We start from the raw sequence: 26,988 nt of genomic DNA, 5'->3' as shown, positions 1-26,988 counted from the left end.
GAAAGTCTGGTCCGGTGATAATGATATCATCTATGAAACCACATACATTCCCCCATGGTGTGGATCCCAGTTTGCTCTTTCAACAAATACATAAAGATATGTTAGACATTCACAATTTGAATAAAAGATGAGAGGAAGGGGAAAAAATAAGTAAATGTATTAGGACAGGCATTCCTATTGAGTCCATGTAGTGTAATACTATTTGTAAGGTTGAAAGCCTCCACTGACACCATCTCTGTTTAGACGAGAGCCTCCCACTGACACCTTCTCTGTTTAGATGAGGATGAAAGCCTCCACTGACACCATCTCTGTTTAGATGAGGATGAAAGTCTCCCACTGACACCATCTCTGTTTAGATGAGGATTAAAGTCTCCCACTGACACCATCTCTGTTTAGATGAGGATGGAAGTCTCCCACTGACACCATCTCTGTTTAGATGAGGATTAAAGTCTCCCACTGACACCATCTCTGTTTAGATGAGGATGAAAGTCTCCCACTGACACCATCTCTGTTTAGATGAGGATGAAAGCCTCCACTGACACCATCTCTGTTTAGATGAGGATGAAAGTCTCCCACTGACACCATCTCTGTTTAGATGAGGATGAAAGTCTCCCACTGACACCATCTCTGTTTAGATGAGGATGAAAGTCTCCCACTGACACCATCTCTGTTTAGATGAGGATTAAAGTCTCCCACTGACACCATCTCTGTTTAGATGAGGATGAAAGTCTCCCACTGACACCATCTCTGTTTAGATGAGGATGAACGTCTCCCACTGACACCATCTCTGTTTAGATGAGGATGAAAGTCTCCCACTGACACCATCTCTGTTTAGATGAGGATTAAAGCCTCCCACTGACACCATCTCTGTTTAGAAGTACATCAGTGGATGGGGTGCATGTATGGACAGATAGATGCTTATCAGAACTGAACTTCAGGAGGCTAGCAATACATTGTTTGGCTCCCCCCTCCTCCAATCCAAAACAGCTGTTGTCAGCCAATCTCCGGGATGACCAGGATAGTATGACAGCTAAACTGGTCGTAAAAGTGCTTGGAAAAAAGCAGGGCCTTCTAGATTGTGTAATGCTCCACTTTTCCCTCGACAGAACAAGTGTGTGCGTTACTGGCCCGACCTCAACGCCACTAAGGAGTTTGGGAAAGTGAGTGTGAAGAACGTGGAGGAGTGTCCGGCTCAGGACTACATCCTAAGGGAATTGGAGGTGACGCGTTTGGACAGGGTAAGACAGCCCCCTGTGGTGACCACATACATTTAAGAAGGATCTTTATAAAATTGGTACCATTTGGTATAGCACAGTAAATTACACCTAAACTAAGGCCACTTGTGATGGGGGGGAGATTTATTTCTGGTTGTATAAATTAATATATAATTAACAGGTACTACATAGGCCATTTCTCAGTGACCACCGTAACATTTGAGTAACTTTGCAAAGCTCAACGTGCAAATCGCCCCTGCACCCACTTCGCCTCCCTTCATTGACTGGGGGGGGGCCGTGTTTCATTGTCCCAACGCGTTCAAAGGACGGCTGACTGAAAAGCCATGTACGGATTGACCATGTCTCCACAGCCAACGTTATATGGTTTGCGTGCCCTGCTGAAGGACCCTAGTATTGTAAGTATAACCAGAGACACTGGAATATAATGACCTCTCTGCTATAATTTAGCTAACGATTTTAAATTATGTTATGTAGCTATCTTGTGATGAAGCGAGGCAGGCTATAGCAAAAGTTTTCGCTAACGTTAGAGTAGCTAGCTAATTACCTCATTACAACATAGTTAGGTCGTAGCTCATACTAGTTTACTGTGTATTGTCTGGATACTGTTGGTTATGTCACGTTATCATTTGATAATGTTGGTGAGGAAGGCTAGCTAGCTAATGTTAGCTTACAAGTCAGTCTACATCTATAAAGCATAGAATTAGGGGTTCCACTAGTTACCGCAGCCACAAAGTCCAAATGGACTAGAATAACAATGGTTAAAAACAAAAATTAGTTTAATGTAAGGTTAGGCATAAGGTAGTTGACATTGCTCGTCCAGATATATATATTCTTAATTCTATTTCTTTAATTTAGATGTGTGTTGTGAAATTGTTAGATATTTCTGTACTGTTGGTTGGCGTTAGAAACGCATGCATTTCTCTACACCAGCAATAACATCTGCTAAACGCGTAGATTTTGAGGTTCGCAGTGTGGTTAGGTTAAGAGAAATTGTAAAAATAGGCAGGGTTTATGACTTTGTGGCTGTGTTAACTAGTGACAATCTATAACTAAATTGACCCAAGGTACTGCCCTGATGACACAGACAGCTTCATCAACAATGTGTTATGTGGAAAGTTTTATTAAAACATACCGTTTGATAAACTAGTAGGTTAATTACCCAGCCAAGCAGATAAAAAATAGTACAGTCATTTTTGTTATGTGCATTATCAAAAAGCGTTGTCCTTTATAACAAAATGCAATTTACCACTTGGCTGTCTATTGTTTCACCCTGTCACAGGCCCTCCCAGTCAACACCACCTCATAAGATACAGGACGTTGTTTATGAGGATTGCCTGCTGCAGTTGTTTGAGAGATGTCCAGTTTGCAGCAGAACATGCAACATAGAGAAGACCAGCTAGGGGACCCTCAGCATCACACAGACATCCCCTCACTGTGAGCATTCCTATAAAACGGAACAGGGAGGACACTTGAATCAGGTTGGTGACATTTTACCTGGTCAGAGGTCAAAACATGTTCGAGCTTTGTCCCAATTCGCCTTCATAACTTCAGCCTTGTGGAACCACCCTGATCGCTGAGTTTACCATTCCATTTCACTTCACATATCATGATATCTGAGGTGAAATAGAAAGGTGAATACAGCTAATCATAACCACCATTGATAATCTAATCAGTACTCTGTATGTTTGACCGACCAGTATCTTTGAGGGGTCAGGAGCTCATCAATGCTGCGATGCCCATCAATGGGGCACCAATGGTCGTCGATGGGGAGACAAGAATTAGGTAGGTTTAGTATGACCTGTTCAAACTTCAACATGGTAGATGTGTGTTAGGATAGGTGATATCTGACAAACTGCCCATTGGTAATAGAACAGTGACTCTGTATGTGTTCACAGAAACATGTATGGAGCCAGCACATGGAGACTTGCAAGATGACGTGATGAAGACTGATGTCTCTAAATGGACCTGGCACTCTGCATACATTTTTTACTAGACAACCTTTACTTGCATTGTCTTTTTTTATTATTGGGTTGACTGGTATCAGTCAGTATGGGGAGGGAGAAACTCTATGTATTCTGCACCAGGATCAAGGAACTCCTGTTGTATACGGGACACCACACAGAAAGGCACTCTGGCATGTTAGCCAAGGTAGCCCCATTACCACCAGACAAAATGCAGATAGGCACAGTATCTGTATCGGCTTGGAATGACAATGAAAGGTGTATTTTGTTAAACTGTATTTGCAAAACACTGCTTATATTGTATTGTTTAAAGGGTTGTTTATTCTGCATGGATCTGTAACTATATTTGAAAGGTATCAAAACACTTTGTTTAGAATATCTACATAAATTCATACATCTGCCTGTAGTTATTGAACTCCAGCTGCCGTGGTTTGATTGTGGTTATTGAGTGGGGGGGGGGGGGGGGACAGCTGCAGGCGAAGTTCTGACAGATGGGTGTGTCTTGGTGGTGGCAAGGACACACTCAAGAAACACCCCAAATCACATTTGGTTTCTGATATTCTTGAGGCACCAAAAAAACAAGGCCAGATCAGATTTTCTGCATCGTGTCATAAGGGCCCGATTCAGACATAGGAAATGTACCCCTTTCCCACGCACATCTCAGTAGTTTGGTATTCAGACTTGGAACCAGGTATGCTTGTGTGGTAACATTGCGCGCACTGAATACATTGAATTCAACCCCAGAAAATACCCAATGGGCGGCCTACCTATTTGAACAGGATGTTTGTGTTCAATTGTTTTTTCTGTTCATTTAGCTAAAACAGGGATGTGCAACTTTGATGGGGATGGGGGCCACAACAAATCTAAACTCATGAGAGGTTGCTGTGGCATCGTGGGTCTCTGTACCGACATACATACAGTAGCTGGCCCTAGCCTCATGTTGTTGGTGTAATGGCTTTCTACTGGTGAAGGAGAGTCGGACCAAACTGCAGCGTGTAGATTTCGATCCATGTTTAATAAAACAACTTAACACGAATCAACACACAAACTCAACAAAACAATAAACGAAACGAAAACAGCCTATACATGTGTCTACAAACCTCTAACAAGGACATCAAGACACACAGGACAATCACCCACAATACAACCAAAGAATATGGCTGCCTAAATATGGTTCCCAATCAGAGACAACGGTAAACACCTGCCTCTGATTGAGAACCACTTCAGACAGCCATAGACTCTCCCAGAACACCCCACTAAGCTACAATCCCACTAAGCTACACACCACATACAAAAACCCATGTCACACCCTGGCCTGACCAAAACATAAAGAAAAACACAAAATACTTCGACCAGGGCGTGACAGTTGGGGATGGCCCCCCCACCTTGCAAGCAAAACATTTTAGCAGCCCCCTTATTGACAGCAGCGAGGTGTGTGTGTGTTTATGTATATTTTCATTTCCTGCAATTCTACACTTCGTCATGGGGTGTAGAGAGAATGAGACATTCTTAATTTTTCACATTTTGCTATAGAGCAGAGGGAGAAATTAGCAGTTTTATAGTGAATGTTTGCTGTTTCTAATATATGAGAGTGACTAACAAAATAAATGGGGGCCACCTGGTCGGTAAATCGACCACGATTACTACAATTTTAGATAGCTGGCTAAACTAATTGACCAATTAAAACATATTTAGCGGGTGTGGGTGAGTGTCAGAGACTGACATAAGAGAAGCTGCTGTGAATTATTCTAATTCTCAACACTAAGTTGAGACCCCGACTGAGGTAATAAAATTATATATACAGTGAGCTCCAAAAGTATTGGGCCAGTGATACACTATCAAGCTTGAGAGACTACAAATTGGTTGGATGCTGTTTTTGTTTCAGATTATTTTATGCCATATACAAATTAATGGTAAATGTGACTTTGATTGTAAATAAGAATAGAATACGTTTCTAAACAAATCTACATTAATATGGATACTGACATCATTACAGATAATCCTGAAAAATCGTGAATAACGAGTGAGAAAGACGCCAAATATCATACCCCCAAAAATGCTACTGTCACCTGATATTGTCAGAGTGAGATGTTAGCATATCTTGGGGGTATGATGTTTGTGGGTTTGTAACTTTCTCACTCAACAATATTCATGATTCATTCAGGATTGTCTGTAATCAGTGTAGCATCCACATTAATGTAGAAGTGTTTTGTTTACAATACAAGTGACTCATGACACATTATTTACAGTTTCTGTTGGGCACCAACTAATCTGAAACACAACCAAAACAAACCAGCAAATGCATCCAACAAATATGTAGTCACAAGCTTGATGTAGTTATCACGTGCTATGAATATGGGACCAAATACTTACATTGTTACTGCTTTAATACATATTTAAGTGAATATGTCCCAATACTTTTGGTCCCCTAAAATGGGGGGGATATGAACAAAAAGTTATTTAATTTCTCAAATGTTTACCCTGTATGGATGAAAATACCCTCAAATTAAAGTTGACAGTCTGCACTTTAACCTCAAGGTCATTGTATCATTTCAAATACAAAGTGCTGGACTACAAAGCCAACTCGAACAGTTGTCAAAGATGCTTCAACAAAGTACAGAGTAAAGGGTCTGAATAACTGTAGATGTGATATTTCAGTTTATTTGTTATACATTTTCTAAAATGTCTAAACCTATTGTGTGTAGATTGATGAGGGAGGAAAACTAATCAATTTTAGAATAAGGTTAAGTTAAGGAGTCAAAATACTTTCTGAATGCATATATTTTGACTTAAATTTCAACATATTGATACGATCAGGTATGAAGGGAAGACCCAGAAGCAGACCACGTCGAATAAACAATAGTTTGTTCTAACAGGGGCAGGTCAAGACAGGCAGTGGTCAGAAAACCAGAGGTCGGGGAATGGTACCGGATGGCAGGCAGGGTCTGGGTAAGGCAGAGTGATCAGGCAGGCGGGCTCGGAGTCAGGACAGGCAAGGGTCAAAACCGGGAGGGCAAGAAAAGAAAGACTAGAAAAAGCAGGAGCTGAGACAATGCTGGTTGACTCGAACAAACAAGACAAATTGGCAACAGACCAACACAGAACACAGGTATAAATACACAGGGGATAATGGGGAAGATGGGTGACACCTGGAGGGGGGTGGAGACAATCACAAAGACAGGTGAAACAGATCAGGTGTGACAGTACCCACCCCCTCTCGGGGTGCCACCTGGCGTCCTACCTGGGCGCTTACCTGGTTGACCGGGGAGTCGTTGAAAATCCGTGATGAGGCCTGGTTTCAAGATGTCCCTGACGGGGACCCAGCACCTCTTCTCCGGGCCATAGCCCTCCCAGTCAACCAAGTACTGGAATCCGCTGCCCCGAGGTCGAACCTTCAGGAGATGCCTCACCGTGTAAGCTGGTTGGCAGTCGATGAGACAGGGGAGAGGGGTGGGCTTGGAAACAGGAGACAAAGGGCTGTGAGACATAGGTTTGACTCTGGACACATGAAAGGTGGGGTGTATACAAAGAGTACGGGACAGGAGAAGACGAACATCAGAGGGACTGATCATTTTAGAGTTGGGAAACGGGCCAATAAAGTGGGGGAAGAGTTTTCAGGATTCCACCCGGAGGGTCAGATCCTGGGTGGATAGCCATACCTTCTGCCCGAGACGATGCTGGGGTCCGATTGTGATCTGCTTGTCGTCGCCACCTGGAGGTGGTCTTGAGGAGGACCGACTGGGCTCTCCAGGTACGACGACAGGTGGACAAACATCTGGGCAGAAGGTATGCCGACGTCGGTAGGCCGAGACCATGTAGTCCATGGATCTGGACGACGTGCCGCACCATGAGCTGGTCCGTCGCCTTGGCTGATGGTAATTTGGGAAGAGGAATGAACTGGGTGGCCTTGGAAAACCGGTCGACCACCATCAGGATGGCAGTGTTGCCCTCAGACAGGGGGAGACCCGTGACGAAATCCAGGAGTATGTGGAACCGAGGATGGTGAGGGACAAGCAGAGGTTGCAGAAGGCCAGCCAGAACTTGCTGAGGAGTCTTGTTCTGAGCACACATGGTGCAAGCGGCAATGAATGCAGAGACGTCAGGAACCATGGTGGGCCACCAAATGCATTGTCATACAAACGCCAGGGTCCGCTGGGAGCACAGGTGGCAGGCAAGCCTGGAGGAATGGGCCCACTCCAGGACCGCAGAGTGGACTGTGTCAGGTACGAACATCCGGTTATCTGGGCCCCACCCAGGTTTCGGCTGGGACCGCTGCGCCTCCCGGACCTGCTTCCCGATACCCCAGCTGAGTTCCGTCGCCAGGCACAAGGTGGAAGCTGTGAGGGTTATAGCAGCAAGACAGGGCATCCGGGCTTGATGTTCTTGGACCCCAGCCGATAGGAGAGGGAAAAGTTGAACCGGGTAAACAGCAGGGCCAATCTTGCCTGCCTGGAGTTGAGGCGCTTAGCGGTGCGGAGATACAACAGGTTTTTGTGGTCAGTCCACACAATGTATGGATGCTATGCCCCTTCGAGCCAGTGCCTCAATTCCTCCAAGCCATTTTCACCGTGAGAAGCTCCCGAGTCCCCACATCGTAATTCTTCTGCGAAGCGGTGGGAGAAGAAGGCGCAGGGATGCAGCTTAAAGTCCCGTGTAGAACGTTGGTACAGAACAGCCCCCACTCCAACGTCCAAAGCATCGGCCTCCACCACGAACTGACGGGAAGGTTCCGGATGAACCAGGATCGGAGCCGTGGTGAAGTGATGTTTAAGGTCCCGGAACGCCCGGTCAGCAGCCGTGGACCACGTGAACGGAACCTTGGTAAGGGCATACAGGGGGAGGGCCAATCCACCAACGCTTTCACCTTCTGGGATCCATCTTGACACTCCCAGCAGAGATGATGTAGCCCAGAAAGGGAATGCTGGAGCAATGGAACTCGCACTTTTCCACCTTAACGAACAACTGGAGAAACTGCCAGACATAGAGCACATGTTCTTGGGGGGAGTGGCAGAAGACAAGGATGTCATCAATGTAGACAAAGACGAACCGGTTCAGCAAGTCGCGGAGAACGTCATTCACCAGAGCCTGGAACACGGCAAGGGCATTAGTGAGGCCAAAGGGCATGACCAGATATTCGTAGTGTGCTCAGAGTCAGGACAGGCAACTTTCAAAACCAAGAGGGCGAGAAAAGAGAGACTAGAAAAAGCAGGAGCTTAGACACAAAACGCTGGTTGACCCGAACAAACAAGACGAACTGGCAACAGACCAACAGTGAACACGGGATAATGGGGAAGATGGGCCTGGAAGGAGATGGAGACAGTCACAAAGACAGGTGAAACAGATCAGGGTGTGACAGCTGGAAGGGGATGGAGACAGTCACAAAGATGAAACAGATCAGGGAGTGACAGAAACATGCGTTTAGAACAGTGATATATGCGTTTCCCAAAATTCAAGGTCAGAATAAATGTAGAGAGAAGTGCATAAAAAGGGAAGGAAGTTCCATTTATTTGTGTGTAACTAAATTTCCCCTCCCCAGGTGAACACTGCTGAAATAGGCCTGTAAACTGTAGTGCTACCTCTCTCCATCTGTAGAGGGAGCTGGTGCGGTACATCTGGCACTACCAGTATTTGAGCTGGCCTGACCATGGCGTGCCCAACGAGCCTGGGGGAGTGCTCAGCTTCCTGGAGCAGGTCAACCGCACGCAGAGCGCCATTCCAGACACCGGACCAATTGTGGTCCACTGCAGGTAAAACAGACAGAGGGCACACATTGTGACAGATGGCACGTATCAGATGCAACACCTTTCCAAGCCCTACTGACATAAAGGCAGTTATTTTCGAGCCTAAATGCATGTCTGTTTGTGATGACTGTTTGGGAGAACACTCTCATGTGATATGGAAAGATAAATATATAACTATGGGTCTAGTATTCTAGGACTGTATACATCAAAGTTGACCATGAATCTGTGATATACTATAAATTTAACAGACCAAAAAGTAGGATTTATGTTTTTACATTTTAGTATAAAGCACAACTGTCTTTCTTATAGATTTGGTCATATTTGTAAGTGTAACTTTAGCGAAATGGCAGTTTGAGTCTATGTCTGTTATGAAAGTGCCACCTAATTGTAGTAACATAGTGCTATTGTCTCCTTTGACCCCCCTCCCCCAGTGCAGGAATTGGGAGAACAGGCACCATAATTGTCATTGACATTCTCATTGACATCATCAACAGACAAGGTAAGACAATGTCAAACATTATGGTTCCTAACCAAACGTTACCGCTATAAAATCAGTCCTAGCCAAAAAAATCAGTCCTAGTTACGGCTCTGACATCAGTCCTGTCCAAGCGTTAATGCTCTATCAGTCCTGTCCAAACCTTACAGCTCTGATATCGGTCCTATCCAAGCGTTACGGCTGTGATACTGTGTTTTTGGATGGCTCTGCATGGAGTAGAGATTAGGATTTGGGACAAATCTGTGTAACCGTGCTAAATATGCTACGTGTGTTTGTGTGCATGCTCGTGTGTGTGTGTGCGTGTGTGTGTGTGTGGTTCAGGATTAGACTGTGACATCGACATCCCTAAGACCATCCAGAGGGTTCGTCAGCAGCGGTCAGGCATGGTGCAGACGGAGGCCCAGTATAAGTTCATCTACATGGCCGTCCAGCAGTACATTGACACGGCACAGAAGAGACTGGAAGAGGAACAGGTATCTACCAAACAGTAGTGGAAATAGTTCTGTAATATTGTAGAAGTATTCTAGCAGTAAAAGTGGCCCTTTTAGTCACAGTTACTGTATATTAGCAGTGGACGAGTAGTAGTTTATTACTAAAGGTACTAGTAACTACCGTACCAACAGCAGTATTGAAGTATATATTCTCTAAAGGGACTGTCTGGAGCTTAGGTATTGCCTTACAGTTGGAGACCCAAGCATTTTATAATAGCTTGATTCAAAGGAACAATCAAGTTGAACCCGAGTTACGGGTACTACATTTCAGGGTGTCAACAAGCAAAGCATGTTGGCCAGGTGCGCGATATTCTACCCTGTCTCAATGTTTACCGATCTTCCTTTTCAAGTTCTAAAAACATGGCTTCTTGTGGACACTTTGCAGAGGAACAAAACGAAGGAGAGGGAGTACTCTAATATCAAATACCCCCAGATGACCAACGCCCGGTCAAAACCCAACATGACCTGTGTGTCACGCTCCTCCTCTGTGTGAGTAGCCCTGCAAATACACACACACGGCTCATAGTTCACAGACAAATGCTGCTTTACTCTCTCTAAATGCACACTCTATCTCCTTCATATTATTTCATCCACACGCAATGAACATTGTCTGAATGAACATGAAACAGAATTTCAGCTCACCATGTTTTGTTTGTGTGATGCAGGGTGACGGATGACAACCCGTCCAGCGTGTATGAGAACTTAAACATCAAGAACCCAAAGACCTCCGGGAGCAGCAGTAAAACCAGGAGGTGAAGTCCAGCCACGGACCTCTGCCTCTCTCAACCTCTCTGTGAGTACTCTGTTACGGTGGCTCGTTTAATTATTAGTTATGGCATTATAAAGGCTCATACGTACTTATAACAATATTTAAGTGGTGTTATTGTTATTTTCTAAAAATAAATAATTGGTCACTTTTTATTGAGCAACTCCTCCATATACACTTAAATCACTCTATTTGATTTATATAATGTGTTAATAACCAGCCGACAGGCACCAAAATACACAGCTTAATTAGTAATAGAAATATACACTGCTCAAAAAAATAAAGGGAACACTAAATTAACATATCCTAGATCTGAATGAATGAAATATTCTTATTAAATACTTTTTTCTTTACATAGTTGAATGTGCTGACAACAAAAATCTCACAAAAATTATCAATGGAAATCAAATGTATCAACCCATGGAGGTCTGGATTTGGAGTCACACTCAAAATTAAAGTGGAAAACCACACTACAGGCTCATCCAACTTTGATGTAATGTCCTTAAAACAAGTCAAAATGAGGCTCAGTAGTGTGTGTGGTCTCCACGTGCCTGTATGACCTCCCTACAACGGCTGGGCATGTTCCTGATGAGGTGGCGGATGGTCTCCTGAGGGATCTCCTCCCAGACCTGGACTAAAGCAAACTCCTGGACAGTCTGGTTGGTGGATGGAGCGAGACATGATGTCCCAGATGTGCTCAATTGGATTCAGGTCTGGGGAACGGGCGGGCCAGTCCATAGCATCAATGCCTTCCTCTTGCAGGAACTGCTGACACACTCCAGCCACATGAGGTCTAGCATAGTCTTGCATTAGGAGGAACCCAGGGCCAACCACACCAGCATATGGTCTCACAAGGGGTCTGAGGATCTCATCTCGGTACCTAATGGCAGTCAGGCTACCTCTGGAGAGCACATGTAAGGCTGTGCGGCCCCCCCAAAGAAATGCCACCCCACACCATGACTGACCCACCGCCAAACCGGTCATGCTGGAGGATGTTGCAAGGCAGCAGAATGTTCCCCACGGCGTCTCCAGACTCTGTCACTTCTGTCACATGTGCTCAGTGTGAACCTGCTTTCATCTGTGAAGGGCACAGGGCGCCAGTGCCGAATATGCCAATCTTGGTGTTCTCTGGCAAATGCCAAATGTCCTGCACGGTGTTGGGCTGTAAGCACAACCCCCACCTGTGGACGTCGGGCCCTCATACCACCCTCATGGAGTCTGTTTCTGAACGTTTGAGCAGACACATGCACATTTGTGGCCTGCTGGAGGACATTTTGCAGGGCTCTGGCAGTGGTCCTCCTGCTCCTCCTTGCACAAAGGCGGAGGTAGCGGTCCTGCTGCTGGGTTGTTGCCCTCCTACGGCCTCCTCCACGTCTCCTGATGTACTGGCCTGTCTCCTGGTAGCGCCTCCATGCTCTGGACACTACGCTTACAGACACAGCAAACCTTCTTGCCACAGCTCGCATTGATGTTCCATCCTGGATGAGCTGCACTACCTGAGCCACTTGTGTGGGTTGTAGACTCCGTCTCATGCTACCACTAGAGTGAAAGCACCGCCAGCATTCAAAAGTGACCAAAACATCAGCCAGGAAGCAGAGGAACTGAGAAGTGGTCTGTGGTTCCCACCTGCAGAACCACTCCTTTATTGGGGGTGTCTTGCTAATTGCCTATAATTTCCACCTGTTGTTTATTCCATTTGCAAAACAGCATGTGAAATGTATTGTCAATCAGTGTTGCTTCCTAAGTGGACAGTTTGATTTCACAGAAGTGTGATTGACTTGGAGTTACATTTAATTGTTTAAGTGTTCCCTTTATTTTTTTGAGCAGTGTATATATATATATATATATATATATATACATATATATATATATATATATTTAAATAAGAAAAATTCTTATTTACAATGACGGCCTAGGAACAGTGGGTTAACTGCCTTGTTCAGGGGTAGAACAGCTAATTTTTACCTTGTCAGCTCAGGGATTCGATCTAGCAACCTTTCAGTTCCTGCCCCGACGCTCTAACCACCTGGTTGTGGTACATGTATGGCACCTGCCTCCCCAGTGAATAATCATTATGGGCGAAGAAGCCTTTACGATAAGATGGATAAGAAAGCATTTTATTGTCTGTTTTGACATAAATGTCCTTTGCGTCATAAAAACGGCTTACATAACATAAAATACAACATACAGAAGATGTGGCGGTCAAGGGGTTATAGAAGTTAAACAGAATAGTTAACCTCAACATTTGAATCAGATTTACCCCTCTACAACTGAAAAAAATGCTACACTCTTAGAATTATTTTTTGATTATAGAACCAAAAAGAGTTATATTACTTGCTTCATGGAACCCATAAAGTTATATATACTGGATAACCCTTTTATAGGGTTCTTTGATCAGAACCTTAGAGGCTCTTCTTCAATGAAGATCCTAAATGGCGCAGCGGTCTAAGGCACTGCATCTCAGTGCTAGAGGCGTCACTACAGACCCTTGTTCGATTCCAGGATATATCACAACTGGCTGTGATTGGGAGTCCCTGGGGGCGGCACACAATTGGCCCAGTGTCGTTCAGGTTAGTGTTTGGCTGGGTTAGGCTGTCATCAATCCATCAAATGTATTTATAAAGCCCTCCTTACATCAGCTGATGTTACAAAGTGCTGTACAGAAACCCAGCCTAAAACCCCAAACAGCAAGCAATGCAGGTGTAGAAGCACTGTGGCTAGGAAAAACTCCCTAGAAAATCCAGAACCTAGGAAGAAACCAAGAGAGGAACCAGGCTATGAGGGGTGGCCAGTCCTCTTCTGGCTGTGCCGGGTGGAGATTATAACAGAACATGGTCAAGATGTTCAAATGTTCATAGATGACCAGAATGGTCAAATAATAATCACAGTTGTTTTCGAGGGTGCAACCGGTCAGCACCTCAGGAGTAAATGTCAGTTGGCTTTTCATAGCCGATCATTCAGAGTATCTCTACTGCTCCTGCCGTCTCTAGAGAGTTGAAAACAGCAGGTCTGGGACAGGTAGCACGTCAGGTGAACAGATCAGGGTTCCATAGCCGCAGGCAGAACAGTTGAAACTGGAGCAGCAGCACAGCCAGGTGGACTGGGGACATGCATGTAGCCTAGTGTTCCTGAGTGGCCGAGTTACAGTTTTGACTTAAATCTGAAAATGTTTGTCAAGCAATGATCAACAACCAATTTGATAGAGCTTGAAGAATCTTTTAAAGAGTAATGGGAAAATGTTGCATAATCCAGGTGTGGAAAGCTCTTAGAGACTTACCTAGAACGTCTCACAGCTGTAATTTCTGCCAAAGGTGCTTCTACACTGAATACATGTGAATACATGTGAATTAGATTTGTGTTTTTCATTTTCAATACTTTTGCACACATTTAGAAAAACATGCTTCCCTGTTGTGTGTAGATGGATGAGAAAAAAAAATGTATTCGATCAATTTTGAGACGGCAGGTAGCCTAGTGGTTAGAGCGTTGGACCAGTAACCGAAAGGTTGTTGGATCGAATCCCCTAGCTGACGTTCTGTCGTTCTGCTCCTGTTCAAGGCAGTTAACCCACTGTTCCCCATTAGGCCATCATTGTAAATAAGAATTTGTTCATAAGGTAAAAAAATTATGAATAAAAATTGTTCTTAATTAACTGACTTGCGTAGTTAAATAAATTAACCCAAATGGTTCCATATTGAACCCTGCGTGGTGCCATTAATGAATTATGGCTACTACTATTAAATAGTGATATTTTGAGCTTAGTATATAATTGAATAAACAACTAAATAATGGACAAAAGAATTCCAGCATAATTCTTTTCATTTATTGTCATTGACATGATCAACAGACAAGGTAAGACAATGTCAAACATTATGGTTACCAGTTCTAAATGAACCAAGTAAAACTCATGGACGATTAGTAAAGCTTTAACCAAGTTTATTCACCAGTGGTAGTGTGTGTGTATATATATATACAGTGGGGCAAAAAAGTATTTAGTCAGCCACCAATTGTGCAAGTTCTCCCACTTAAAAAGATGAGAGAGGCCTGTAATTTTCATCATAGATACACTTCAACTATGACAGACAAAATGAGAAGAAAAAAAATCCAGAAAATCACATTGTAGGATTTTTTATGAATTTATTTGCAAATTATGGTGGAAAATGAGTATTTGGTCTATAACAAAAGTTTATCTCAATACTTTGTTATATACCCTTTGTTGGCAATGACAGAGGTCAAACGTTTTCTGTAAGTCTTCACAAGGTTTTCACACACTGTTGCTGGTATTTTGGCCCATTCCTCCATGCAGATCAGGACCATGCAGGGAAACTTCAATCAGTTTTACCTCATTTTTATCAGCATGTTAAATGTGCAACCAGAGGGGAAACAATTCTAGACCACCTTTACTCCACACACAGAGACGCATACAAAGCTCTCCCTCGCCCTCCATTTGGCAAATCTGACCATAACTCGTGATACCTGCTTTCAAGCCAAAATTAAGGCAGGAAGCACCAGTGACTCAGTCTATAAAAAAAGTGGTCAGATGAAGCAGATGCAGGACTGTTTTGCTAGCACAGACTGGAATATGTTCCGGTATTCTTCCGATTGCATTGAGGAGTACTCCACATCAGTCACTGGCTTTATCAATAAGTGCATCGATGACGTCGTCCCCACAGTGACCGTACATACATACCCCAACCAGAAGCCATGGATTACAGGCAACATTTGCTAAAGGGTAGAGCTGCCGCTTTCAAGGAGTGGGACTCAGAAGCTTATAATAAATCCCGCATTGCCCTCCGACGAACCATCAAACAGGCAAAGTGTCAATACAGGACTAAGATCGAATTGTACTGCACCGGCTCAGACAGATTACCAGGACGGTTACTCCGAGCATGCGCTGACCAACTGGCAAGTGTCTTCACTGACATGTTCAAACTCTCCCTGCCTGAGTCTGTAATACCAACATGTTTCAAGCAGACCACCATAGTCCCTGTGCCCAAGAAAGCAAATAACCTGCCCAATTGACTACCGCCCCGTAGCACTCACATCTGTAGCCATGAAATGCTTTGAAAGGCTGGTCATGGGTCACATCAACACCATTATTCCAGAAACCCTAGACCCACTCCAATTTGCATACCGCACCAACAGATTCACAGATGATGCAATCTCTATTGCACTCCACACAGCCCTTTCTTACCTGGACAAAAGGAACACTCATGTGAGAATGCTATTCATTGACTACAGATCAGCGTTCATTACCATAGTGCCCTCCAAGCTCATCAATAAGCAAAGGACCCGGGACTAAACACCTCCCTCTGCAACTGGATCCTGGACTTCCAGGACGCATCCCCCACACTGATCCGCAACACGTGGTCCTCTCAGGGGTGCCTGCTCAGTCTCCTCCTGTACTCCCTGTTCACTCATGACTGCACGGCCAAGCATGACTTCAACACCATCATTAGGTTTGTTGATGACACAACAGTGGTAGGCCTGATCACAGACAACGAAAAGGCAGCCTATTGGGAGGAGATCAGAGACCTGGGAGTGTGGTGCCAGGACAACAACCTCTCCCTCAACGTGATCAAGACAAAGGAGATGATTGTGGACTACAGGACTAAAAGAGGACTGAGCACGCCCCCGTTCTCATCGACGGGGCTGTAGTGGAGCAGGTTGAGAGCTTCAAGTTCCTTAGCGTCCACGTCACCAACAAACTAACAGGGTCCAAGCACACCAACGCAGTTGTGAAGAGGGCATGACAAAACCTATTCCCCCTCAAGAGACAGAAAAAATGTGGCATGTGTGCTCAGATCCTCAAAAGATTTTCCAGCTGCTCCATCGAGAGCATCCTGACGGGTTGCATCACTGCCCGGTAAAGGCAACAGCTCGGCCTCCGACCGCAAGGCACTACAGAGGGTAGTGCATATGACTCAGTACATCACTGGGGTTAAGCTTCCTGCCATCCAGGACCTCTATACTAGGCGGTGTCAGAGGAAGGACCCTATAAATTGTCAAAGACCCCAGCCACCCTAGTCATAGACTGTTCTCTCTGCTACCGCATGGCAAGTGGTACCGGAGCGCCAAGTCTAGGTCCAAGAGGCTTCTAAACAGCTTTTATCCCCAAGCCATAAGACTCCTGAACAGCTAATCAAATGGCTACCAAGACTATTTACATTGCCCCCCCCCCCCGTCCCACACACACACACACACACATACATACACACACTGCTGTTACTCTCTGTAATTATCTATGCATAGCCACTTTAATAACTCTACCTACATGTACATAATTACCTCGACACCGGTGCCCCCGCACATTGACACATTGACTCTGTACCGGTACCCCTGTATATAGCCCTGCTCTTGTTATTTACGGATGCTCTTTAAATATATATTATTCTTAGCTCATTTGAGGTATTTTCTTAAAACTGCGTTGTTGGTTAGAGTAATTAAGTAAGCATTTCACTGTACGGTCTACACAAGTTGCATTCAGCGCATGTGACAAATACAATTTTATTTGAAGAACCTAAGGTTCTATGTAGAACCCCAAAGAACCCTATTTTGTAAGAGGGTAGAGCCGCTATGTGAAAAACACGGGGTGGGGTGAGGGTAATATTGTGTATGAGATCATTTCTGAAAGGAAACACGACGTATACGTTTATTAAATGATTAGAAAATATTACGATGCATAGTCTTGGCACTGTGCTCTGCTCCTTCAGGGTAGCTCACCGCCAGAGCGAACCGTCATATAAAGATGATCAAACAACTACAGGCGGTGCTGTACCAAATCCCCTGAAGGAAGAAACAGAACCAAGACAGGTGGAGGCTGGTGGTGGGATTTCAGAAAACAGCAGGTATAGCGACTAACTAGTAGGCAGCAACGCTAATGGCAGCAAGACACACCAGCGTGTGTGACATCCATCATCGGGGAAGGATGTGTAGAACTGGCCAACTTAAATAGGCTGCATGAAGGTAGAGTGTGAATAAAATTGGTGCAATATCCGCTGTTGTGATCAGCTGTTGCCGCCACACTCAGGTTTCCCTTCTGTGCCGGCTTTGTTTTATTTCAGAAAGAAAACAACACATGTAAGTTTAAGCATTTATTAGAAAGGTTACAATGTGTAATATTGACATTAGGCTCTGCTCCGTCAGGGTAGCTCACTGCCAGAGCGAACCGTCATATAAAAATTATAAAATGACTACAGGCAGGGAGCACAATATGCTATACCAAATCCCCCAAAACAGCCAGATGATTAACTGTGTGTATGGCATAATACGCCATTTAAGAGCTGTCAATAGACCAGCGAAGGTCATTGTACCATTACATGAATGCCGACTAGGCCTGTTTGTGAATACTAACTATCTGTAGCATGAGTTAATGCAGACATATGACAATTTCTCATTTGACGCAACGCCAGTTACCCTCAATGAGGCATCTTACTACATGTGAAATATCTAAATAGGCAACCATAAGTAGTATGAACCACAGGAGCCATTATTCCAGCCATTATTTTGAGCCGTCCTCCCCTCAGCAGCCTCCAGTGGTATGAACGCACTTGCCATAGTGACGTCCTGCCGGATGCCCTCGCTGAGCCAAGATCAGCTTTCATCTTGGATCATGAAGATATTCTACCTATGAACACAACCAACCACCTGAAATATAGATGCGCCATCAGGTGGCCTCGCTGAGGCAGGATGAGCGATCTTCTTGGTACATGAAGATATTCTACCTATGAACACAGCCAACCACCTGGAATAAAGATGCACCATCAAGTGGCCTCGCTGAGGCAGGATGAGCGATTTTCTTGGTACATGAGGATATTCTACCTATGACCCAGCCAATCACATGCAGCTATATAACAGAGTTATATTTCAAATTGCAATGCAGTATGGATAACCAGCATATCTACTGGACCATATTGGCAATTACTGCAGGAACTCTTGTAGGCTCCACAATCTCAGCATTTCAACCAAGTGTAATGTCTTAGGCAGAACAGGATAATAGGCCCATGATGTTGAGGGTGCAGCCGGGAGCGATTTTAGAAGCAGTAGCAGCGTTGATGCAGGAGTGGGCAGCCCATAGCTCAGAGCTAGCCCGCAGCACTGATGCAGGAGTGGGCGGCCCATAGCTCAGAGCTAGCCCGCAGCACTGATGCAGGAGTGGGCGGCCCATAGCTCAGAGCTAGCCCGCAGCGCTGATGCAGGAGTGGGCGGCCCATAGCTCAGAGCTAGCCCACAGCGCTGATGCAGGAGTGGGCGGCCCATAGCTCAGAGCTAGCCCGCAGCGCTGATGCAGGAGTGGGCGGCCCATAGCTCAGAGCTAGCCCGCAGCGCTGATGCAGGAGTGGGCGGCCCATAGCTCAGAGCTAGCCCGCAGCGCTGGTGCAGGAGTGGGCGGCCCATAGCTCAGAGCTAGCCCGCAGCGCTGATGAAGGAGCCAGAGAAGTGATGAGTTACAGTATCTTGTCATTGGTTGCCAGCATCAATGTTGATCAGAGATTAGCCAGGTGTCGCCTCTGCTCAGCATGCAGATAGCGTAAAATGGAAGAGAGGACAAAGCAGTGTCAGTTCTAGTGATGATGACTGGTGTTGATTTGCTAGTTCTTTCATGCTCGGTGTGTATGAGAATACGATTAACTTAACATGTGAAGGTCCATAATTTATTCAGAACCTGAGAGATCCTGCAATATTAAAGGAGTGGAATTTAGTGTATTTCAGACCGAAGAACCCGTACAAGCCATCACACAGACCACCTCTGGAAAAGCGTCATGTAAACCCAACACTGTTGACCCAAACTTGTGCTACTGCGAGAGGAGAGATACTCAGAGTTATTAAGAGTAGGTGGACAGATGCATTCCTGAGCAGAACTCACACCGAATGGTCCTGACACCCAATATGAACTGAATCCCTCCTATCAGACAATAAGAAAAGCTGCGTTTGCCTGACTGAAATTTGGAATAGAAAAGGCATACATGGTTGTATAAACACAAAACATTGTACAGAGAGAAAAGTAAATCAAATTTGATCGGTCGCATACACAGTTTAGCAGATGTTATGGAAGGTGCAGCAAAATGCTAATGTTCCTAGTTCCTATCAATCAATGCAGTAAATGTCAACAAGCACAGAATAATAACAAATTATAAAAACTCTAGTACAGAAGACATATAAATAGCTACCAGCGTGTAGAGTACCTGAGAATAGCTGGCTAGTGCCCGAGGGGCAGAGTAGGGTACTGGGCACGGTAGTGGGTAGATGTCCTGGAGGGCAGGCAGTGTGCTCTCGATGGTGCAATTGGATGACCGCACCACGCTCTGGAGAGCCCTGCGGTTGCGGTTTGTGCAATTGCCATACCAGGCAGTCATACAGACCGACAGGATGCTCTCAATGGTGCATCTGTAGAAGTTTGTGAGGGTCAGGAGCCAAATTTCTTCAGCCTCCTGAGGTTGAAGAGGCACTGTTGCGCCTTCTTCTCCACACTGTCCGTGTGGACCATTTCAGGTCCTCAGTGATGTGCAGGCCAAGAAATGTGAAGCTTTTCACCCTCTGCACTGCTGTCTCCTGTAGTCCATGACCAGCTCCTTCATTTTGTTGACATTGAGGGAGAGGTTATTTTCCTGCCAGCAGTCTGCCAAGGCATCTCATCAAACTTTGATGATTGAGTTGGAGAGGTGTGTGGCCACAGTTACGGGTGAACAGGGAATACAGGAGGTCTGAACACGCAGCCCTCTTTGGACCCCCGTGTTAAGGATCAGCGTGGCAGCGGTGTTGTTGCCTACCTTCACCACCTGGGGTCGGCCTGTAAGGGATTCCAGGACCAGGTTGCACAGGGAGGGGTTCAGACCCATGCCCTGAAAATAGTGATTAGCTTGGAGGGCACTATGGTGTTGAAGGCTGAGCTGTAGTCGATTCAACAGCATTCTTTCATAGGTATTAGACAGTAAGTAGAATGCTGCAGAGAGGCACAACTCAGCCATGATATACCATCACACAACATAGAGTATAGTAATAAACACAAATAAATGTTAGCCACAATGTTTTATTTAACCAGGCAAGTCAGTTAAGAACAAATTCTTATTTACAATGGCGGCCTACCCCGGACGACGCTGGGCCAATTGTGCGCCGCCCAATGGGACTCCCAATCACGTCCGGATTCGATGCAGCCTGGATTCAAACCAGGTACTGCAGTCACACCTCTTGCACTTGGATGCAGTGTCTTAGACCGCTGCGCCACTCGGGAGCCCAATGGGGCAAAATATAACATAACCACCTGTAGGGTCGAAATAGCCTAATGTCCTGCTGATACTGCTCAAGAGTGTGCAAAGCTGTAATCAAGGCAAAGGGTGGCTACTTTGAAGAATCTGAAATATAAAGTATATTTTGATTTGTTTAACACTTTTTTTGGTTACTACACAATTCAATGTGTTTTTTTTATAGTTGTGATGTCTTCACTAGTATTCTACAATGTTGAAAATAGTACAAATAAAGAAAATCCCTTGAATGAGTAGGTGTGTCCAAACATTTGACTGGTACTGTATTTCAGTCAATTAAAGTTGGCCATTCAGATGTGCAGACAGACTTATTTGCCACTCCTTTTGCCCCATCTCTTTCAACCGCAGACTTGTTCAATTACTCATCAATCCCTGGAGCCGTAATACTGTAGTTCTAACAGTCAGTTTCTTAACAGCTGCATGTTTATCAGTAATTTTCATAAATCCATCAATTGCCACGTGTGCATGCTCCTTATTAATCACATCACACCAACACATATTTTTAACATCGTCCACATAAATCACAGCTTAATATTTTGTATGATCTCTTATATACTATTTTAGGCCCAGTTTTTGGAACCTTGGCTTTCCTGGATATAACCACTTTTTGTGAGCACTGCATCCAATGGGTATGGATACAGCTTTAGAACAAAGTTCTACAGTCTTAGTAAAAATGTGATCAATACTTGTGGATGATATAGTTCCTGTAGTGTTTATAAATACCATTATAGGTTGATTAATAATCTGAACCAGATTATAGGCACTAGTTAGTGAGAAGTTTCTTCTCGAGCGGACACCTTAATGGAAAAACAGTCAATATTCAGGTCCCCCTGTTTACATCACATACACTATCAAGCGTTTCATACATTATCTACATACTGACTATTAGCACTTGGTGGCCCGTAGCTACACCCTCAAAGAGTGGGCTTTGGATGAGGTAGGTTTACCTACTTCCACTGTAACAATGTGCGCTGAGAGTCGGGAAGCAAGTTCAGGGAGTGAGTGTTTTAATAAAATAAAGATAACATAATACAAAACAAGAAACACTAACAGCACACAGACATGAAACAGAAACAATAACGCCTGGGGAAGGAACCAAAGGGAGTGACATACATAGGGAAGGTTATCAGGGAAATGATTGGGAGTCCAGGTGAGTCTGATGACGTGCAGGTGCGCGTAACGATGGTGACAGGTGTACGCCATAACTAGCAGCCTGGTCTTCTAGAGGCCGGAGAGGGAGCACACCGGATGTCCACAATGCTTCAATAACACTTAACATGAGATGTTCTCTAAGCATTACAGGGATGTGGCTCTGAATATACAGTTGAAGTTTACATACACTTAGGTTGGAGTTATTATTTTCAACCACTCCACAAATGTCTTGTTAACAAACTTTTGGCAAATCGGTTAGGACATCTACTTTGTGCATGACACAAGTAATTTTTCCAACAGTTGTTTACAGACAGATTATTTAACTTATAATTCACTGTATCACAATTCCAGTGGTTCAGAAGTTTACATACACTAAGTTGACTGTGCCTTTAAATACAGTAGCTTGGAAAATTCCCGAAAATTATGTCATGGCTATAGAAGCTTCTGATAGTGGATGTATTTCATGGCTTACCTTCAAACTCCGTGCCTCTTTGCTTGACATCATTGTAAAATCAAAATAAATCAGCCAAGACCTCAGAAAGAAATTGTAGACCTCCACAAGTCTGCTTCAATTTCCAAACGCCTGAAGATATCACGTTCATCTGTACAAATAATAGTATGCAAGGTGCAAAAAGTGCAAAACACCAGTAAAGGACCTTGTGAAGATGCTGGAGGAAACAGGTACAAATGTATCTATATCCACAGTAAAATGAGTCCTATATCGGCATAACCTGAAAGGCCGCTCAGCAAGGAAGAAGCCACTGCTCAAAAACCGCCATAAAAAAGCCAGACTACGGTCTGCAACTGCACATGGGGTCAAGGATCATACTTTTTGGAGAAATGTCCTCTGGTCTGATGAAACAAAAATAGAACTGTTTGGCCATAATGACCATCGTTATGTTTGGAGGATAAAGGGTGAGGCTTGCAAACCCGAAGAACACCATCCCAACTGTGAAGCACGGGTTGGCAGCATCATGTTGTGGGGGTGTTTTGCTGCAGGAGGGACTGGTGCACTTGTAAGGGGTGCGTAACTGGTGGCAGGGAAGTCAGCAGCAGGAGAGCAGAACTAGGTAATAGCCGGAGCAGTTTCATAGCAAAACCAATGACATAAAGAAATAACCAACATGGGTACAAAACCCGACGCGGACCAGTCAACATGTGCACAAGCACTTACAACAAAAAATTCCACACAAAGACATGGGGGGGAACAGAGGGTTAAATACACAACAATTAATGAGGGGAAATGAAAACCAGGTGTGTAGGAAAACAAGACAAAACAAATAGAAAATAAAAAGTGGATCGACGATGGCTAGTAGACTGGTGACGCCGACCGCCGAACGCCGCCCAAACAAGGAGAGGTACCGACTTCGGGTGGAAGTCGTGACAGCACTTCACAAAATAGATGGCATCATGAGGTAGGACATTTATGTAGATCTATTAAAGCAACATCTCAAGACATCAGTCAGGAAGTTAAAGTTTCGTCGCAAATAGGTCTTCCAAATGGACAATGATCCCAAGCATACTTCCATAGTTGTGGCAAAATGGCTTAAGAACAACAAAGTTAAGGTATTGGAGTGGCCATCACAAAGCCCCGACCTCAATCCTATAGAAAATTTGTGGGCAGAACTGAAAAAGCGTGTGCGAGCATGGAGGCCTACAAACCTGACTCAGTTACACCAGCTCTGTCAGGAGGAATGGGACAAAATTCACCCAGCCTATTGTGGGAAGCTTGTGGAAGGCTACCTGAAATGTTTGGCCCAAGTTAAACAATTTAAAGGCAATGCTACCAAATACTAATTGAGTGTATGTAAACTTCTGACCCATTTGGGAATGTGAATAAATAAATAAAAGCTGAAATAAATCATTCTCTCTACTATTATTCTGACATTTCACATTCTTAAAATAAAGTGGTGATTCTAACTGACCAAAGACAGGGACTTTTTACTAGGATTAAATGTCAGGAATTGTGAAAAACTGAGTTTAAATGTATTTGGCGAAGGTGTATGTAAACTTCCGACTTCAACTGGATACAGCAACACCCTATAGGCATTTCTGTCATATAAGTGGTGTGAATCAAATTGGTGCAATATCCACTGTTGTGATCAAATTAAATGTATTTATATAGCCCTTCGTACATCAGCTGATATCTCAAAGTGCTGTACAGAAACCCAGCCTAAAACCCCAAACAGCAAGCAATGCAGGTGTAGAAGCATGGTGGCTAGGAAAAAACTCCCTAGAAAGTCCAAAACATAGGAAGAAACCTAGAGAGGTGATCAGCTGTTGTCACCACACTTAGGTTTCCCTTCTGTACTGGCTTTGATTTATACAACAGTGTTATTATGCTCGTGGTGCATTGGTTAAATGTGCATGCATTTGTTCAGTGCATGATCAAATAATGCATGTGTGTGATTGGTTATAACTGTCTTAATTGATAGGTCCTCATTGGTTGTGGGCCTGGGATATATCCTCTGCTACCCTGTGAGCGGGCGCAGATGGAGAGATGTTAGGTAAGCAGTTATGTCTTCTCATCTGTCAAGTGTTAATAAACCATCATAACCAAGATGCACTTCTGCATACTGTCATGTTCCTTTCAAGAGCTTCAAAATAACCTACTCGCTTTAACTGGTAATGCAACAAGAAACACCTAGGCAGGTTAAACTGTGTCATTGTGGCATATACGGGCTCCTCGGGTACGCTTAAAAAATTAAGTATCAAATCTCAACAGAATTCAACCCTCAGCCCAGATTAAACTTTTGCTTTTCTAGAAAATTAAAGAACTCTGTGTCTACAGGCAAGCAGCTGTCCATCCTTGTTCTTCCAGCACAAGATGGAAAGTTCAGTGTTTTCCAATTAATTTAACTCCATTTCTCAGTTTTCAGATCATAGCAATGCCTGTTTGATTGTCTGATAAGATACAAGACAGTTGAAATGGACATATAACCAATACTTCTCTGTCAATGGGTTCCACAAATATTCCAGATGAGGAAAGACATCACAAAAACACTTTGCAAATCAGTAAATCAAATCAAATTGTATTTGTCACATGCGCCGAATACAACAGGTACCATGAAATGCTTATTTACAAGCCCTTAACCAACAATGCAGTTTTAAGAAAATAGAGTTGAGAAAATATTTACAAAATAAACAACAGTACAAAATTAAATAACATTAACAAGGCTATATATAGGGGATACCAGTTCAGAGTCAATGTGCGAGGTACATATGTACATGTAGGTAGGGGTAAAGTGACTAAGCATAGTAGCAGCAGTGTAAAAACAAAGGGGGGTGGGGTCAATGCAAATAGTATAGGTGGCCATTTTGATTAATTGTTCATCTGTTTTTTGGCTTAGGGGTAGAAGCTGTTAAGGAGCCTTTTGGACCTGGACTTGGCGTTCCGGTACTGCTTGCCGCGCGGTAGTAGAGAGAACAGTCTATGACTAGGGTGACTGGAGTCTTTGACAATTTGTCGGGCTTTCCTTCATACCGTCTAGTATATACAGTGCCTTGCGAAAGTATTCGGCCCCCTTGAACTTTGCGACCTTTTGCCACATTTCAGGCTTCAAACATAAAGATATAAAACTGTATTTTTTTGTGAAGAATCAACAACAAGTGGGACACAATCATGAAGTGGAACGACATTTATTGGATATTTCAAACTTTTTTTAACAAATCAAAAACTGAAAAATTGGGCGTGCAAAATTATTCAGCCCCTTTACTTTCAGTGCAGCAAACTCTCTCCAGAAGTTCAGTGAGGATCTCTGAATGATCCAATGTTGGCCTAAATGACTAATGATGATAAATACAATCCACCTGTGTGTAATCAAGTCTCCGTATAAATGCACCTGCACTGTGATAGTCTCAGAGGTCCGTTAAAAGCGCAGAGAGCATCATGAAGAACAAGGAACACACCAGGCAGGTCCGAGATACTGTTGTGAAGAAGTTTAAAGCCGGATTTGGATACAAAAAGATTTCCCAAGCTTTAAACATCCCAAGGAGCACTGTGCAAGCGATAATATTGAAATGGAAGGAGTATCAGACCACTGCAAATCTACCAAGACCTGGCCGTCCCTCTAAACTTTCAGCTCATACAAGGAGAAGACTGATCAGAGATGCAGCCAAGATCACTCTGGATGAACTGCAGAGATCTACAGCTGAGGTGGGAGACTCTGTCCATAGGACAACAATCAGTCGTATATTGCACAAATTTGACCTTTATGGAAGAGTGGCAAGAAGAAAGCCATTTCTTAAAGATATCCATAAAAAGTGTTGTTTAAAGTTTGCCACAAGCCACCTGGGAGACACACCAAACATGTGGAAGAAGGTGCTCTGGTCAGATGAAACCAAAATTGAACTTTTTGGCAACAATGCAAAACGTTATGTTTGGCGTAAAAGCAACACAGCTCATCACCCTGAACACACTATCCCCACTGTCAAACATGGTGGTGGCAGCATCATGGTTTGGGCCTGCTTTTCTTCAGCAGGGACAGGGAAGATGGTTAAAATTGATGGGAAGATGGATGGAGCCAAATACAGGACCATTCTGGAAGAAAACCTGATGGAGTCTGCAAAAGACCTGAGACTGGGACGGAGATTTGTCTTCCAACGAGACAATGATCCAAAACATAAAGCAAAATCTACAATGGAATGGTTCAAAAATAAACATATCCAGGTGATAGAATGGCTAAGTCAAAGTCCAGACCTGAATCCAATCGAGAATCTGTGGAAAGAACTGAAAACTGCTGTTCACAAATGCTCTCCATCCAACCTCACTGAGCTCGAGCTGTTTTGCAAGGAGGAATTGGAAAAAATTTCAGTCTCTCGATGTGCAAAACTGATAGACACATACCCCAAGCGACTTACAGCTGTAATCGCAGCAAAAGGTGGCGC

The 26,988-nt window shown here is 44.1% G+C and overlaps 1 protein-coding gene across 4 annotated transcripts in view; it reads left to right on the top strand.

Annotated features, from left to right (window-relative positions):
* The window catches only part of LOC115102581 (tyrosine-protein phosphatase non-receptor type 11-like), a 92,532-nt gene that overhangs the window by 58,704 nt on the left and 6,840 nt on the right, over window positions 1-26,988 (top strand). For all 4 annotated transcript variants that reach the window (XM_029622680.2, XM_029622678.2, XM_029622682.2 and 1 more), the window contains exons 10-15: window positions 1,107-1,238; window positions 8,789-8,943; window positions 9,369-9,436; window positions 9,755-9,906; window positions 10,310-10,413; window positions 10,590-10,717. In XM_029622680.2, coding sequence (XP_029478540.1) covers window positions 1,107-1,238; window positions 8,789-8,943; window positions 9,369-9,436; window positions 9,755-9,906; window positions 10,310-10,413; window positions 10,590-10,680 — 702 coding nt within the window. In that variant the 3' untranslated portion in view covers window positions 10,681-10,717. The remainder of the gene's footprint in view (window positions 1-1,106; window positions 1,239-8,788; window positions 8,944-9,368; window positions 9,437-9,754; window positions 9,907-10,309; window positions 10,414-10,589; window positions 10,718-26,988) is intronic.

This window comes from Oncorhynchus nerka, linkage group LG20 (genome assembly GCF_034236695.1).
Source record: "Oncorhynchus nerka isolate Pitt River linkage group LG20, Oner_Uvic_2.0, whole genome shotgun sequence".
Classification (NCBI taxonomy): domain Eukaryota; kingdom Metazoa; phylum Chordata; class Actinopteri; order Salmoniformes; family Salmonidae; genus Oncorhynchus; species Oncorhynchus nerka.
Note: the sequence above shows the minus strand (reverse complement) of the source record. Positions and strands in the feature narration are given on the sequence as shown.